We start from the raw sequence: 17,750 nt of genomic DNA on the forward strand, positions 1-17,750 counted from the left end.
TGTTACTAAAAATGTTTCTTTTATTAATGTTACAGAAACCCCCATATTTAGAACTTAAACTGAGTCAAAAAGCAGACAGCAAGAAGAGGAACTGAAAGTTCTTTTTATTTGATCTTCCTTCAGGGTGGACACTAAGTAGTGCCATTGCTGGGAGCAAGATGGCAGAACTCATGGGACACTTAGAATGGAACCAGGGGTGATTTTTTAATGAAAACTAATGAAATCATGCTTTAATCTTAGAGTGTACTGCAGTTCTTGGTAAGAGAGTATGACGATCTCTGACGGGAATTGTCAAAAGGGTCATTATGTTGGGATGTGCTGTACTTGAGGCCTTTGGTCCTCTTTCTTCTGCCACTCCAGACATCATGTATAGGTAGGGCTTAGAAGCTGCTTTCTGTTTGGAAAGGGGAAAGGAGGGAGGGAACTTGCCTGGAAGCAGCATCTGTACAACAAGCTCACTGTTTTTTACTCAGGTGCTATTTTTTTTTAAGAGTGGTTGGCTAATCACCCCTTCCCCAAAGCAAATGAACCCTCGGTGATGCTCTTGACCAATTCCTTGGGCAATGCAATTTCTTGCCTTTTTAAAAGAATCTTGTACATTCATTTATCATCCATATTTTAAAAAGGACACAGAATTATTGCAAATTTACTGCTTACAGGGTCCATCAGCACTTACAACTCCATTTTAAAAATAGGCGCACATATGTATTTAACCACCGAACAACTTGACCAATATAGAGGAATGTATCAAACTAAAAACTGACGGAGAATATCGGCCTGATTAGTTATTTGCAATCATTTTCAGAACACTTGTTTTCCAGAGGGACTGTGCAAAAATCATCATGCTTTTCACAGCATTTTTGCCAGAGCTTTCCTGAAGTATGCTTATGTTATCAGTAGAATATGGAACTAAGCTTTGCAAACAATCTCTAAGAAACTGTTTTGCCAATAGTTCCTAAAAAACTGTTAGAATGGTCAATGAGCAGCTCATCAGAATTATCTTGAACTTCCTTTATGGCACTTAGGTTATACACATTCCTATAATAAGAGGTGAAAGATTCTAATCATTATCACTGGGATAAGAGATTCAAATCCATATATGTGTCTTACCACAATTTCTCCTTTGATTCTTTTTGTATAACAACTTAGGTGACTCAAGAATTCCAAATACTTTGCTACCGAAGTGTGGTTCTTGCAGCACTGCTTATGTCCTATCTCCGGTCCTGTCTGCTTTCCTGTTACATGTGCAGCACTATCTATCAGGAACTGGCCTCTTTAATCAGGGACTCACAGCCACTTTCAAATGATCTTAGTCCCCACTTCTCAATGTTTTGCACTTCTATCCCTTTGCTCTAATCTAAGAAAATGTAGGCTTCATCTTGGCTGAGATCCTGGACAGCTCACAATTCAATGTAGATACAGTCTCAGCTTCCAGAACAGGTGTATGATTATTCTCTAAAGCAGAATCTGAAGTTGTCATCTTTTCATCGCTTCCCCTACTTTCTTAGGGCACTAAGGTGATTTCTCTGGACCAGTCTCCTCATAATTTGCTTCAATGATACTCAGGTTTTCTCATCTCCAGAGTCACCTTTGTAGCTACTATGAAAATTGACTCCAGGCACTTTACTGTCCTTTTTAAGCCCACAGTGCTTTTTAACCCACCAAGATTTCTATTTTGTAAGAAGCTCTTAACCCCATTTTGACAAGATAATTTCCTTTAACTCTAAGCTTTCTAATCTTAAAATCCCGATCTTTTTTTCCTCATCTATCTCCTTTCTTATTTATGTATAATAAAAATGCTTGAATTTTATATTTTCTCTATAGATCGTTACCATGTTATGTTTACACGTAATGTCTGCCTTATGTTGTAAACTTTACAAGTACAGGTTGTAAACATTAACTTTATTCTGCATAGCGCTGAGCACAATGTCATGATCACTTAAATGCTTTTGATGATGATGGTGATGATGAAAATGACCACGTAATGCTGTTCTGGTTTGAAAATATCACATAGGTAGTGCAGTACATCTTTTTTTAATGAGTTGTTCCTCATTCTATAAAGCTGTCATTCTTCATTAGCAGAAAAGGTTACAGTAAGTTGTAATTAGTGTTTAGTGCCCTGTCAAATAATTAAGTATAATAAAAAGCTTTCAATGAGTTTAATGTTAACATGGTATAATTAAAGCCAAGTCTTGAAATGCATTAGGTGTCTATTTTGTCAGACATTTGATGCTTTTTCCATCTACAGATGAAATTCTCAAATTGTGCTTATAGCAATGTCATCATCAAAGACAAAAAACTCACATCACTCCGATGCAGAATGGGCTTCCCAGTGTCCAGCAAGGGCAATATTTAAAAAATCAAAGCACTTATACAACCTTGTTATTAACTGATAAGGAAAGTGAGTCCTAAAGATGTTGTGTGACTTGCCCAAGGTCACACAGCAGTAAATTAATTTTCCTTGGTAGTGAGAATTGTGGCTTGGGATTGTACTGAGGTGATTATTGTCATTACTGTCATTCTTTCTTTTGGAAGTATATTTGCTTTAAATTGATTATTTTTATCTTTGTCTTGATGAGGTGAAAAAAATAGATAAATACATGCAAAGTAAAAGAACATAATGTGTTTAGCTCTTGAATTTAACACTTGTTTTAGGATGCAGGGCTTGTCATAGTGCCTATTTTAAGGCTCAAATACTGAGACAAGACTGAAATCTCACTATTTTCTCATCAGAATAACTGGAATGTGCCTAGATACTTGACCATTTCAAACCCTGCACATTCTTTGACCTTCTCAGGCCTTCTCTTGTGCTTGTCGTATTATCTTTTCTGTCCACAAAGATTTTGAAAAAATCAGCAGAGTACAAGTAGCCCCTGAAATAAAGGCGTCATTCAAGGAACAAAGAAGTAGAAGGAGGGCTCCAATTAAAATGATGAAAATCTTTAATTTTTATTTAGGTATACTTGTATGGACACGTGTATATACAAATACAGATCATATGGGTTTGTTTGTGTGTGTGTTTTTTTTTTTTTTTTTACATTTTCTTTTACGTTTATATAATGTCAGCATTTCAAAACAGCACTCGATGAGTAAGTGCAAAGGAACTGCAAAGCGGGCAGTACAAGCACAGGACCACACGGAGCTGGACTTCACACCCAGACGCACACACAATGAGTGGCTTCAATGGGGTGTCAAGAGTAAGCATGGAAAGCGGATTTGGACTCATGGGTAACCTCCAACATGCCAGCATCTATTAAACTGTACAGACAATGGGAGCAAGCCCATTGTAGGGAGATTTGTCTCACATCCGAGCAGCTCTGGGGCAAATGCATGGGAAAAACTCAGTGATGCCAAACCAGAGACAGACCTGCCCATTCACGGTTCTGAGGGAAAACCAAAAGTGGGAGGAAGTCGAGAGACAGAAAAAGTAAACATAAGAAATAAAAGGTGGCGGGGGGAGTGTAGGCAAACGGGAGTGTTTGTTGGTGGAGGTGGTTTCCAAAAGAAAAACTAGTGATCACAGCTCTGAGAGCAGTGAATGGAGGGAAGGGGTTTAAACTGTTTTTTGTTTTAAATTTTGGGGAAACTAATAAAAATGGCTGCTGCCGTTGCTAAGGCACCAGAGACAAAGTCCCTGAAAGTCCACAGGTACTGTGTGACTCTTCCTTTCACAATGACTCAGAGAGAAAGAACCCCCATTTAACCTTCCTAAATGAACTGGTTTGAAACCTTTCCCATGCTTGGGCTGCACATGATACTGACAAGACTCTTCCTGGGGAAGAATGAAAACCACCACAAACGGAAGACCAAACCAAGGTACAGAACCGTTACTAAATTCCCTAAACCTTTTCAAACCAACATGCCGGGGGCGGGGGTGGGGGGGGACACCACAGGGCTCCAACATCAGACCTTGAAAACATTGAGGACAAAATGTTGATCAAAAAAGTCATGTTGTTCCAGGTCCCAAGATGGTGGAGTCTTAAGATTGGGAGGGCGGTGACCACACGTGAGTCCTGTATGGAGCAGTGTCTCGGCCATTTGTGACTCTTCTTAGCCACGTCTACATTGGATGTTTCAAAGCCTCAATGCATGTTTTGTATCCTGAAAGACTATTGTTCTCACTTACAAAAGGCATAAGAATCAAATTAATACTTTATTATCAAACACTATATACAACAGAGGTTGCTAATAATACAGAATTTAAAGAATGCAGTTTTTTTTAACGTTTTACTTTTCTTTCCTCTGCCACCCAAGAAAGTACAGTACAAAACAATAGTCTAAACTAACACAAACTATTACCTGGTCTATTAAAGGATACACGGTATCCACTAAACAGATCCTTATTTCCCTGCTTCACGTTGCAAAGCCCTTGGCAACCAGGGGCAAAGGTCGCTGGGGTTTGACTGACTGGGGCTAAGAGGCAGCAAAGGCTGCCCTTCATACTTTTGAATTGTTTTTGAAATTAAAAGCTGCTACAAAGTTGCGTCGACATCCTCCTAAGCCCCCTGAGGGTTGTTAACACCATCACAAAAGGCCACCAGCACTTTTTGGACAAGATGAAAACTGCACGATACCAATCGTCTTCTTGAAAACTCCGTGGCAAGCGTTACCTACAATTACGTCACTTTTAGGTAGAGAAGCACATTGTCTACTGGTGTGGATAGTCTTGCTTTTTTTTTTTTTTTTTTTTTTTTACATTTAATTTGTAGTGGCACAGTGGTGAAGGGGTCTAATTTCACTGTGAAAAATGAAAGACAATGGCAGAGAGGGCCATGAGTCATTAATTATTTTATCATTTGTTAGAGACAAATGCTAGAAAAACCACAGAAGTCACCATTTCTAAAATGAAATTAGCACTGATAATGTAGTTATGACTAACTGGAATCATTACAGGATCATTTGATTTCCTTGTGGTCATAGAACATGCAATATTATTTTGGTTCTATTGATCCATTTTAGAAGGCATCTTTTTCCCCCTACCCAAATCCCACTGGACCAACAAGCCTGTAACTAACTATTAATAAAAAAGAAGTATTACTGGGTATTACTGAGAGTTCTGAGTATATAAATAGTTAATGCAAAAAATAATCCAATGCTGTGAACTTTTGTTTCAGTGAAATGGTGGCTGCCTTCTGTGATAAGACTCTGCCACTCCAGAGAAGTTCCTGATGTCTGGGGGAATGGGATTTAATCCGAGAGGCTGGCAACCTCTCACATGGTTCCAAGTGCGAACAGACCCAGCATTAACATCCACTCCAAACGGATCGGGTAAGCCCAGATTACATTTCAACATGTGTACAACTCTCCAGCGTGCAGCGCCTTTACAGCTGCCTTTCATTCACATATCTCTCTAATTCAGAACTACTCACAGTTCTTAGCAAATTCCCCTTCATGAAGTCTATCCATAATATGACCCCTCTTTTTAAACATGTACATTAAAAAAAAAAACCCAGTTTTAAAAAAGTCCTTATTGTGCTGGAACGCTTCCAGTTTTTCACATCTTACACGATCATTGCATTTATTTTTTGTTTTGTTTTGAAAGGCATGGTTTCTATTGACATGTCCTGCAACAGCCAAAAAAGGCTTGCTTGATTTCTTTTCTTTTCCGTTGGTCTGACACTTTTCCCTGTCTAGGCTTTGGAGTTCAAAGTTCGTGACAGCCTCACCAGTAGCAACCCCCAAGGCTTGCATTTCCTGGTAATGGACTGGGAACATCCCTGTTGGCCGTGCTGATTTACTGTCCTCTTGCCCACCCCTACAATGAAACAAGGCAGCCCCCCCATATTTCTAAATGTATCAAGGGATACCACTTTTTCTCACAGGTTTAAATAGGACAAGCATATATACTCACTCTCAGCATAAAGTATATCTAAATAATGTATATTCTATTCTAGTGGATTTTTAAAAAAATAGTTTGTTAAAGTCTTTGGGACTCCATCTTGTTTATCTCCCACAGATAAACATATGTTCCCCCTACGCTTCAGGCTGTGTCAGAAAGGGAAAGAATATAAAATCAACTCTTGAATTTTTTCGTTCCAGACTTTGGAATTTTTATTCCAAATTTCCCTTTAGCCCTCCCAAGTAGTATTGACTCTTCCAGGGCCAGGGGTTTGTGTCTGAGCCCCTGTAGTCGTGGAGTGTGGAGCAAAGTGTGGGTATGAGGGTGGGAGTCAGGGAAAGGCCACAGCACACTGGCGCTCCAGCAAAGCCAAATTACATCTCCTCTGGCCACTGACACCCTTTCCTTGGTACACATCGTTCCCCCAGAGGAGTATCCAAAACTATTCCATATACACTCATCAACCCTGGCTTGTCAGCCTCGGGGAAGGTCACTTTATTTGTAAAAATGCCTCTTTCAGTTTCTTTAAAAAAAAAAAAAAAAAAAAAAGTTGTAGCACCATGGTGATCTGTATTCAAAGGAAAAAAAATCTGGTGTGCGCTGCCCAGTCAGTCACCAAAAAAATTAGAGGCACTCACACATATATATCCCCCACCCAACGCAGCGTGTTTTCACACTTGCTCTGTGCTAACATTCCGGCACTCGACCCGCCTCCTAGACAAAAGGCTTCTTTTACGGAGCACAAGTTTTGCTGTCAAGAATGCTTTAAGACAGTCACCTTTTTAAAAAAACAAAAACAAAAAACAGAAAACCAGTGTCTCAACCTTTCAGAAGCCTGTTCATTTATATACTCCTAGAGGAAATGGTGTAATATTATATCTAGTCTTAATCCCTCCCCTCTGGACTTGACATGGTGACATGATGCCCTGCACGATCATCTTACAGTCCTGAACGAGAAGGCATAAGTATTGCGTGGGAGAGGAAAACCCTCCTGGGCCTCGCCATCACCGGCTGCATCTGCCACTATCCTTCCTCGTCCACATACCGCTGACAGTACGCTACAGGAGGTGAGCTCTTGGAGGAGAATGCACAGGAGCAGACGACCACGGGTGTCACTATAACCACTGGGCATTTTCATCTGGAGTCCATCTAATTTGCAAGGGGTGAGAGAAGGCAAGGGCAGGGGTGGGGGTGAGGTGAGGGAGGCAGCAACTATGTTAGCTCCCCCGGCCCCAAGTTGTTGCTTAGAATTCAGGCTGAAGGAAAGAAAATAAAAATCTGACATCTGCCAAAAAACCAATAACAAATCCCTTCTTAGGATGAGCAGTTGGGTGGATCTCTGGTGTTCCAAGACCCTGATGTTTTCTGTGACAGGTGATGGGAGGAGACTGTGCTATAATGTCAAAAGCATCGCCAGGAGGAACAGTAGGATTGCCAAAAGGCGGCTGGGTATCCTTGGTGTTTGTGCCGCGTTCTCGCCGCGGGATGGCTCGGCTGACTCGTGTACGGTATCATCTGTTCAAATAGAAAGCACACATTCCAATGAGATTTCACATCCTTAATAACTCTCTTGCAGCAGCCTGCTGTTAACAGACCGCGCCACCCTCTGCAGAGTAGGGTAATAAACCTTGGGCCACCATTGACTTTCATGTCTGCATAATCACTCATTATTTACAGCAAACAAAGGAGAGGCAGAGAAAATTGGACTTTCTTGGCAATTTTAATACTTTCCTTAAAAACTGAGGTGAAAAATGTGCACACTGTAACCTCTGGCACGTGAGCTACTCAGGTTTGCTAGCAGTCAAACCCACCATGCACAAACTTGGTATCTGAATGTACCGTTTAAACCCAATACGCCCTGGAGGAGCAAGTAACGGGGGTAGGGGTGGCAGGATGCAGTTAATGTTGGCACATTAGTGGTTAACCAGAATGGGCTGCCCTTTTTCCTCTTTTTAGCGGTTTCATAGGATTAGTGTTGAATGCCTGGTTGTTGGACGTCTAGATGAATTTTCAAATGTGAAGAATTAAATGCCAAAACAACAGCATTTTAACTAAACTACACATAGTGCTCACTAAACCTAACTAAACCGGTGCCCACTGGCTTGCCTACAATTAGGAATCAATTGTGGTGCTATTTCTATTACAAACCCTGTATCTCCAGGATTAAATTACTTGAACTTGACTATTTTTATTTTTGTCAGGCTGAAGCTGGGCACATAAATTATCAGTGTGGATGCAAATTTTCCTCTAAATAAAGTGGATTAAGTGAGGTAAGCTTCTTTTATTTAGCTATAAAGTGTTCTATGAGACTGCCTCTGACTCGGATAGCCTTCCCGAGCTGCATGATTAACAGGCTTAACTTCGAAACAGGAACTTTGCAGCAATTAGTACCCAAAGATAGACTGGAGGCTTGCCTATGAGCCATGCTATGCTCTGGCGTTGCCGGTCTTCTTCCTTCCACCTGGCTTAACTCGTGCTTTTAGACTCGGTGATCTCTGAACTACACGTGGGGCCACCAGTGGGATTCTTTGGTAGATTTTATTTTAGCATCAGGAGAACTTCCTGTAGGAGGCTCAGCGATTGTCAGGCTGGATTCACTCTATGGTCAGTCAGAGAGAATGGGTACAAGTGAGACTCTAGTGGTTGTTCCCAATTCTGTAGACCTCAAAGGATAATCGCTAGACATCCCTGAATGACCCACCTCGAACACCTTAAGGTATTAATAACTCTATTCTATTAAATTCATTTCTGTTTTCACATCACACAGCATGTCACAATAGGGATGCTTTTTCTTTACTAGGCAGAGTCACACTCCCTGTTATTTGTCCTAAAGCGACCACCTTGCAGGCTCAGGCTGGTCTCTACTTCAGGTATGCTCACATGGGCTGTTTCTGTTCATTACATTCACTCCCTTTATGAACTTAGAAATATGTCTTCTCAGCATTGAGGCTTCTGCTCTGGAGTACTCGTATCATTTTAGCCTGTCCCCACGTGTAGAAGCTGCTGCCTCCCTGTGTCAAATTTGCTCTCCTCTCCTGGACCTTAGCAAACCTGCATGGAATACCTATTAGCTTAGGAGGCTAGAAAAGGTTAGGGAGCAAGAATGGGAAGTGTAATGGATGCAGGGGAAAATGTAAAGCCCCACATGATGCAGTCATTTATACTTGTGGACTCTTTTCTCTGCCGTTTCTTAGCCTTGCAAATGTATTAAATCTGTAGTTAGGAGGTAGACATAAATGCCCTTAACAGCCCTGAAAAGAAAATCCAAATCACTGTCTTAAGAGCACCAACCTGTTGTTAGTCGGAATAAGGGAGTACTTCAGGCTTAATTGTGAAAGAACCGTAAACCCAGAGGATTCCAGAGTTCATTTTGAAATACCACTTATATTTATACACCTGAAATTACATCAGCTATTGGGTTCTTCTCAGTCTTATCTTCACCAACATATCACCCAGTCTTCTTCCTTGTAAAGTTTGGAAGTGTACTGATAAAAGAGGTACCCAAGTAACACGTAGATACTCAGTTGTGAGCTTGAAGGGGACTCGCCTTCTCAGTCTGACCAGGGTGCTCAGCGAGGGCTGTCCATGCTCTAGGCCCACATGGCCCAAGACGGGGGAATGAACCTCGCACACCTTTGAGACGAAAGTGTTTGTCTATCATATAAGAGAAGCCATGAGGCCAGTGTGCCTTTTGATCCTCAAATCATGGCCATCTTTGGAATTAACCTTTTTCTAGGCAACCAACCAGTAAGTACCCTCTTGCCCTCAAAGGATAGGGGACCGGGGTTCTTCTCTTCTCACTGTAACATTGGTCCTGCCTCAGGATTCTCCAGAGCATCCTTTGATTAAACAGGGCCTCAGTGTTGGGAGATTCTGTGGCCCCCAGGAAGCAAAATGAAAAACAGGCTGTTTGTTTGTTATTTAGGTAAGTCTGAGCAATTTCAGAATTCTAAAGAGGAATTCATAAGCAAAATCTATCCCAATGGAAATTACACCTAAACATGAGAGAACTTCTAAAACTTGTAACAGTGAATGTGGCTCGGAAAAAGACAACACTTCTCTTCAGAAGCCAAATCAAGTCTTGCCTCCTGGCTACAGGATTCCACAACATGAGGGTTTCGGTGGTTAACTGAGAGAAGACGAGCAATATTTTGGAGCACGTTATGTGGCATATGTGTGCCCTGAGATCATCCTGTATCCCTGATGACAGGAAACTGGCAGGCAGAGTGTGCAAGCAAACAAAAGAGACAAACACATTCCAAAGACAGGTGAATTAGTATACATTGCTGAGAACATGCAGTGGAATCCTTTCAGCCTTGCTGGCTTCATAAAGTCTGGGTCTGCACTCAACCATCCAGCACAGTGGTGCGGAGCTGCAAGTATGAATTTTCGAAGGCGTACAGGGAAGTATCAAATCTACTATTGCATTCGTGCAGCCAGGGATCGTAGTTCAACCTTGTCTTACTTCTTTAGTGAAGGTGATCACCAGAATGCCCTTAAATATAGTCATGACTGACTCAGGGAGCTTCTTCCTACAAGCACACCTGCATGCCTCTCCCCAACACACACACACACACACACACACACACACACACACACACACACACACACACACACACACACACACACACACACACACACACACACACACACACACACACACACACACACACACACACACACTCTCTCTCTCTCTCTCTCTCTCTCTCTCTCTCCCTCCCTCCCTCCCTCCCTCCCTCCCTCCCTCCCTCCCTCCCTCCCTCCCTCCCTCCCTCTCTCTCTCTCTCTCTCTCTCTCTCTCTCTCTCTCTCACCACATTCTGTCAAAGCTTTGCAAACTTCTATCAGTTACAGGTGTATAGATTTGGGGGCCATCATGGACTTAAATGCTCACTGACAAAGAGTCTGTTTCCCCAAAGACAGTGAAATATGTTCACATATGAATGCATGTTAGCATCTTGCATTTTATCATTAGTTGAATTCAAAGGTAGTTTTCCTAATGTCAGAACAGTCCTCAGCGTGCCTCTTCATTACCAGTGAAAAACATGCAATCTGTTATGTTTCTAAACAGCCTCTTGCTTTCCTGATAGGCAATGGAATTTACCTGGAAAAAAGATTACTGGAAAGCTCTGCCTACATTCTGCAACGGCGTACATCAAAAACTCTTAATTCAGGGTAACTTATAACATGCCCAACCCTGCCGGTCAGCCTACACATGACTTACGAACAAAGCCAAGATAGTAAAAGTTCTCTCCGTGGACATCTCTATGTCTAGCAATGGTAAGGGAATCCTTTTATACTAATGTAGGAATGGGAGTTGAGAAATATGGATATTACACCTGGATCTGTGTGTAACTAGCCGCATGGCCTGGGCAAGTTACAAAAGGAAGATTGTAGACTCTGGGGTCCTTAAAAGATCTCATCTCACTCACAGATCCTGTGATGGCCCAAGTCCTCAAGCTTGTGAGGAGTCTGGAACCTTGAAAAGCCACAGTAATGCTTCCAGATTTCCAGAACACAATTAAAATGTCTCCATGTCAGCACTCATTCCTTCCAACTTTCTAAAGCAGCTAACGGATCCCTGGGGAGCCACTAAGGCCTCTGAGAGCTTATTGTACACACCTCTCCTCTGTGCTCTAGATAAGATGCCTGCCTTAGAAAAACAGGAATGCTTGGGGAAGAAGCCTAACCCTTCCTGTCAGTTACAACGTGGAAGCTATTGTATGCCCTGAGGCACCACATTTACTCAAGGTAAGTCTCCCTAAGGCTCATTGACTGTGTGTCCCAGTAACAGTACTCAAAGGATAAAGTGGACCTCACAACCTTTTAATTTCCAGGGCCATCAGAAAGGTAAGTCCTACTGCAAATAGGTGAAAAAAAAAGTCTCTGTTTACATAAGAGGGGGCTTACAAGGGCTTTGAGGCACACTCCTCAGTGAACAGAGGATAGAGGGCTCCCCCCACCTCATAATCAGGCTAGCTGCGTTAAAGAGCCAGATTGAATTTATAACCAAGTGGAGAGTTTACATTATCCACAGTATGCTGCAATACAAAGGCTTCAACGAGCCCGTTGGTGGGTTTTATTTTTCTTCATAGTGATGGGAAAGTTTGGGGGTATGGAAGATAGAAGTAGTAGAAAAGATTCACTTATCCTCGATACTTGTTTTGCCTCAGTAATCAAGGATCACGTTTGGCTCGACAGACTACTGCGGATACGTTTGTGGGAGCAGCAGATGCATGAGTTTGTGGTGTTAGGAGGCAACATGGTTATGCTTCTCCAGACCTATTTCTATTGACAACAGCACAAATAATATTTGAAGTAAAATGAAGTCCTTTAGATCAGTTCAATGATGCATGTGAATTTCTAGAGAAAACTAAACAGGTTGAATTAGTTGCTATTTTGTGCAATAGTCTTATTACTTTTATCCATAGATTTGGATATAATATAAAAGTAAAGTTTTATAAGCACATAGAGTAGAAATTTTTTTCTGTCTTACATGAAAACAGATCCATTAATAGTCACAGTAATTCACCAGCATGCTCAGAGGATATGGTAAAAAAGTAGTGAGACTTTTAGCTTTCTGATGGGGCTTCTATACTAGGATACTGCATTGTATCAAACCCATGTCAAAAAAAAAAGTCATAATTTATCTAACATGCATTACACAGAGATACTGGAGGAATGAGGTAGAATATAAGTAATATTAGCGTTGCTAGCAATGAGCAAAAGCAGAGCAACTGTAACATGCAAACATGCGGAGAGGAAGAAAGGAAAAAAAGTACTGAAGCACCAGAGAGAGATGCATTTGTTAAGAGAGATTCTCTAAGCATACTAACCTGCTGGTTCTAATGAATTTTCTACTTTGTCGTTAACATCGAAAACACGATCATGAACACCTATAGTTTTCATACAGCTATCTATAACAAAAATAGAGATAACAGCCAAATATGTTAGTGAAGACACCCTTAAACTCCCGCTTCTTTCTTTTTTCTTTCTAATTTTTCCTTTTACTTATGGAGAGACTGTTTTACAATCAGTGGCATGTATCCAAATGCCAATATTGTTCCCATTTGCTGTGCACGTACAACAGTCTGAGAAACAACAAGTTAGCAACTGCTGTGTACTTAAAATAAAGGCATCATGAAAAATAATGAGAAAAAATTTGATGAAAACTGAAACATGGATGTTGATAATACAAAACAGATACCACACAGGATTTACAGTAAAAAAAAAAAAAGTTTTACCGCTGTGAACCAGACCACACAATAGAGCATGCGCAGTGAAGCCACCCTCGGAAGCTCATTTTAGTGAACTTACTTGTTGGTCGCACAAAGACTTTGAGCTTTAGACAGGACCGTCTTCCATTATCTGGGATTGCAGAGGCTGTGGAAAAGACAAAAAGAGAGAGCAAGAGAGAAAGGAGAGAACACCACCAGATTATTCATTTGCAAATGCAAATGGGCCACAGTAAATTCTTTCATGAATTCTTCCCAGAAGATGAAACAGAAATACTTTTCAGACTGACACTGACTGACTGCTATCGAAAGGGCTACTTTCCTATACCTGTCTTTCCTTTGCAATACAATAAAGAAAGAATCATGCAAGAACGTTGGTAATCTACAGAAGAATACTTTGGATTCTTATTTCAAAGGCTCTTGCGTTTAACTTGATCTGTAATCAGTTTTCTCTAAAATAAGGAGATAATGCCGCATGAGTCCTCCTGCTTTCACAGAGAGCAGGAAAGGGGCCCCCCCAGCCACCAGAGCCCAGGGTGTAAGCGTTGGCAAAATCCAGTTAACAGTTACAAGGCCAACTTAAACATGACCTAGTTCTGCTGGGGAAAGCAAAGCTCTGTCTGTCCTGAAAGCCTGTCTGTCAGTGCTTTGCAGGTAATTCAATTAGAGGTTTTACTCAGAACTTGGCTCCACATTCTGTATGACTAAACCAAACCCAGCAACTTCCATCAGGCTATTATAAGTACAATATGCTATTGAGAAAGTACTGGGTTGCAATGGCACATTTATTTTTAAAAATTTGCCACAGAGAAGGATGGAATTAATAAAGTGGGCTTACCAAAACATGACAACATGTTTCAAGTTATAAATCATTTGAGGAAGAAACTTTCTTCTCCTCTTCAAGATAATAAGACTGTAAACTTCCCCTGCGTTTGAAAGATGATCTCCCCTCAGTACACCCAGCATAATGTCAAAGGGATTTCCAAGGCCGTAAGACCCTTAACAATCACATATGTTTACACATGCATTCTAAAGATGACAAAAATTACAGAAACGAGTGCTGCATACTTTCCTCCCTATGTGTTTGCTTCAAGTGTTTTCTTTGTTCAGAAAGAGCAGATGATATCAGTCAAAATACACATGGCTCACAATTAGTTTCGTAATACTGTCAGTGACAAAGAGAGGACCGGTGTTCAGTGTGCCCTCTCCCTCCTCGATTCTTACTGTCCCTCATGGTGAGCCCAGAAAACGAAAATGCTGATTTTGCAGGTGAGAGGATTCAAGATGCAAACTCTAGGTTAATTTCCCAACAATCTCCTCATGTAACTCCAGGTCCACATCCTGGAGGAGAACTTATAAAGTCACCACCTAAAAGACATCAAGCTGGAAAGGACCCCCGTGTCGCTATGCAACACCTGTTGAAAACGCTCTTAATTCTTAGACCAAAGTAGATACAGAAAAGATGTTTTCAGCCCTCCCCACCTTCGTGTTCGCTCTGACAAGCAGTTAAGAAGTGCTAACAGCTGGCTTTGCTGTAGGCTTTCATTAAATCAAAGTCGGAAAAACTCCCTCTACTGACATTTACAGTAACTAGTGTGTTATTTAGGGCACAATATTTGCACTCTGTGGTTCGATCCAGGAAATGATGTCCTTCCTGTGGACCCCCAACTGCAAATGTGCACGTCACAAATACAGTACACATAGGTGACTCCAATTCGTTAGAAAAACCATGGGTTCTTGAGATAGTTTATATCTTATTTATGAGAGGTGGTGTGAAAAAGTGACACATGGATGTTTACGCTGCTGTGCTATGGATTTCTGAGCTGAGATGAACTTACTGCAAGCCTTGTGAACTTGATTTACCACATGCGGTAGCTGATTTTACTGATGATACTGTAAGATATAACAGGCTCAAGGCAAGATCAAATGTTTGTTTTAGTGGGGGAACTTCCTAGAGTTAGCACACATTTTTCAGATTTCTATATAGGAGAAATCCTATAAATCCAGGACACAAAAATCACTGTGGGGCACGCTGGAATAACTAAACATCAACACATGATAAACTGTCCAGGAAAAATTCAAGAGAGTTCTCTCACCAGCTCGCAAAGAGGGACAATTAGCCTTAGTTACTGGATGAGCTATATTATTCTGTACACTAAAAATATTAAGTGTACTTATATTTATAAAGACCTCTCTTCCCCATCAAACTTCTCCCTTCCTCATCTCCTCTCTATCACCAGAAAAGCTGTATGACAATGATAACGTGACTGATACCTTATGATGCTGTTTGACTATTATACTCTAATCCTTAGAAAGACTGATAAACAAAGAATATAAACATACAATGTGAGTACACAGTGCAGATTACATTAAGTCCCTTGACTCCACAGCCTCTGACCTGAGCTCATGAAATCTTAACCTAAGTCGGTATAACTTGGGTCCCTTGTTTGCCACGTTGAAAAACAAATATAATACCAGAAGGCATAAAAACTTTTCCATATGTGAGCAAAACTCAATTTTTTATGCAAGGTTTAAAAAACTGGGAGTGTGGCCTTATTCCATGTCCTGTTCCAGGTTTCTTAACCCCACACCTCCTGCCTGACAAATAGAGGGTTCCTTTATATCACTTACGAAGAGTGATTATTATTAGTAATATTTGAATATATAAGGTAATGTGAAAGTGCTTCACTAGTCACACCTAAACAACAAAGCGGAGGCTTGAAGCATTAAAAACACAAAACAGAGGAACTGAAAAATGTAATAGTCACACAAGTAAATTTATAAAGAAAATCCTCTTGGGATCAATTATGAGCAAGATTGAAGATGGACACAAGGGAGTAAAAGCTTAAAACGTGTCTGGCCTTTGTCAGGAGGTGGGTATTATTGATCTCTATGATTCTAGAGACACACTTCACTTTATACTAAGTAACACTTTTAGTTAAAACAATACGCTGTTTTCCTTAGAAAATTAATAGTGAAAGTTTGGAAACGGATAATAAATAATTACTACCATTTATTATATATGACTGCAGCTTTACCTATCCACTCAAACGCTTTTAAAACTGCTATGTACAGTTGCCCCGTTAGGTGCTATGGATGCGAAGATGTATAAGACAAACTGTTTCTGTCCTTGTGCTGTGCTTATCCCAGCTGGGGACATAGGTAGGAAACACAGTTTAGGGACCAGGAGGCATCCATGTGGTAACTGAGGTTTGCATGAGCTTCATCTGGGCATGTGAGGGTGTCGCGGGAGTGTTTATCAGAGGGAATTTTATCCAGGCTTTACAGGTCCTCCAGAAGCCAAACAACAGCAACTGGGACAAAAGAATTATAACATTTCATCCCTGAGTTCCCAAACTGGAGCTGTAGCAACCAAAAAGAGGTCTTCACCTGCAACAGGGGAAGAAAACCTAGACCTGAACTCTTCCTATAATGATATTTGGATTTTCTGTGCTGGAGAGGATGTGGAGAAAAGGGAAGCCTCCTACACTGTTGGTGGGAATGTAAATTGGTACAGCCACTATGGAGAACAGTATGGAGGGTCCTTAAAAAACTTATAATAGAACTACTGTATGACCCAGCAGTCCCACTACTGGGCATATATCCGGAGGAAACTAATTCGAAAAGATACATACACCCCAATGTTCACAGCAGCACTATTTACAATGCCAAGACATGGAAGCAACCTAAACGTCCACAGACAGATGGAAAGATAAAGAAGATGTGTATATATTTATACAATGGAATATTACTCAGCCATAAAAAAGAATGAAATAATGCCATTTGCAGTGACATGGATGGACCTAGAGATTATCACACTAAGTGAAGTAAGGCAGGCAGAGAAAGATAAATACCATATGATATCACTTACATGTGGAATCTAAAATATACAAATGAACTTATTTACAGAACGGAAACAGACTCACAGACGTAGAAAACAAACTTATGGTTACCAGGGAAAAGGGGGGAGGGAGTTTGGGATTACAATATACAAACTACTGTATATAAAATAGATAAACAACAAGGTCCTACTGTGTAGCACAGGGAGCTATACTCAATATCTTGTAATAAACTATAATGGAAAACAATCTGAAATATATATATATAACGGAATCACTTTGCTGTACACCAGAAACTAACACAACATTGTAAATCGACCATATTTCCATAAAAAAAAGACATATGGATTTTAAAATAGAATTTGTCAGATTAAAATGAGAAATTCAATTCATGTCTTAAACATTTGTCACATAATCCAAATTCATGTCCCTTTACTCAGTTTACTGCTGAAAATGTACCTTTGGAGTCAGGAAGCTGGGAGTAGGGGTGTGGGGACCATTAAAACAAGCACAGCCTCCCATTCCACGATCTTAATAGCAACTTTATAAATCAATCCACAGAGTCCCTTCCCCCTAATGATCTGCAAAGTACCCATCACAACCTTACAACACAAAATGAAATATAATCTAGGGGCCCTCTGGTTCTCCGTGTTTAGAGTATCCTGCTAAAAAAGGGCTGCTTATCTTCGCTCTGTTGCATGACTTCAGACAGGAGCTCTAACTTCAGCCATTCCTGAAAACCTGTTTGCTTGCTCTCCTGGGGCTCAGGTGAGCATGGCTCAGGTGAGCATGGCTCAGCCAATCTGATACATAAAGGGGACCACATTCAATACCTCCA

General features: G+C 40.8%; 1 protein-coding gene across 2 annotated transcripts in view; it reads right to left on the reverse strand.

Moving 5' to 3' along the window:
- Positions 1-2,924: 2,924 nt before the first annotated feature.
- Positions 2,925-17,750, reverse strand: part of EFNA5 (ephrin A5) — a 280,955-nt gene continuing 266,129 nt past the window's right edge. The window contains exons 3-5 of one of the 2 annotated variants that reach the window (XM_060143365.1): positions 13,156-13,221; positions 12,675-12,755; positions 2,925-7,354 (exon numbers count right to left, since the gene is read on the reverse strand). In XM_060143365.1, the coding sequence (XP_059999348.1) occupies positions 7,233-7,354; positions 12,675-12,755; positions 13,156-13,221 (269 nt within the window). In that variant the 3' untranslated portion in view covers positions 2,925-7,232. The remainder of the gene's footprint in view (positions 7,355-12,674; positions 12,756-13,155; positions 13,222-17,750) is intronic. The other variant, XM_060143366.1, reaches the window with a different exon arrangement.

This window comes from Lagenorhynchus albirostris, chromosome 3 (assembly GCF_949774975.1).
Source record: "Lagenorhynchus albirostris chromosome 3, mLagAlb1.1, whole genome shotgun sequence".
Taxonomy (NCBI): Eukaryota; Metazoa; Chordata; class Mammalia; order Artiodactyla; family Delphinidae; genus Lagenorhynchus; species Lagenorhynchus albirostris.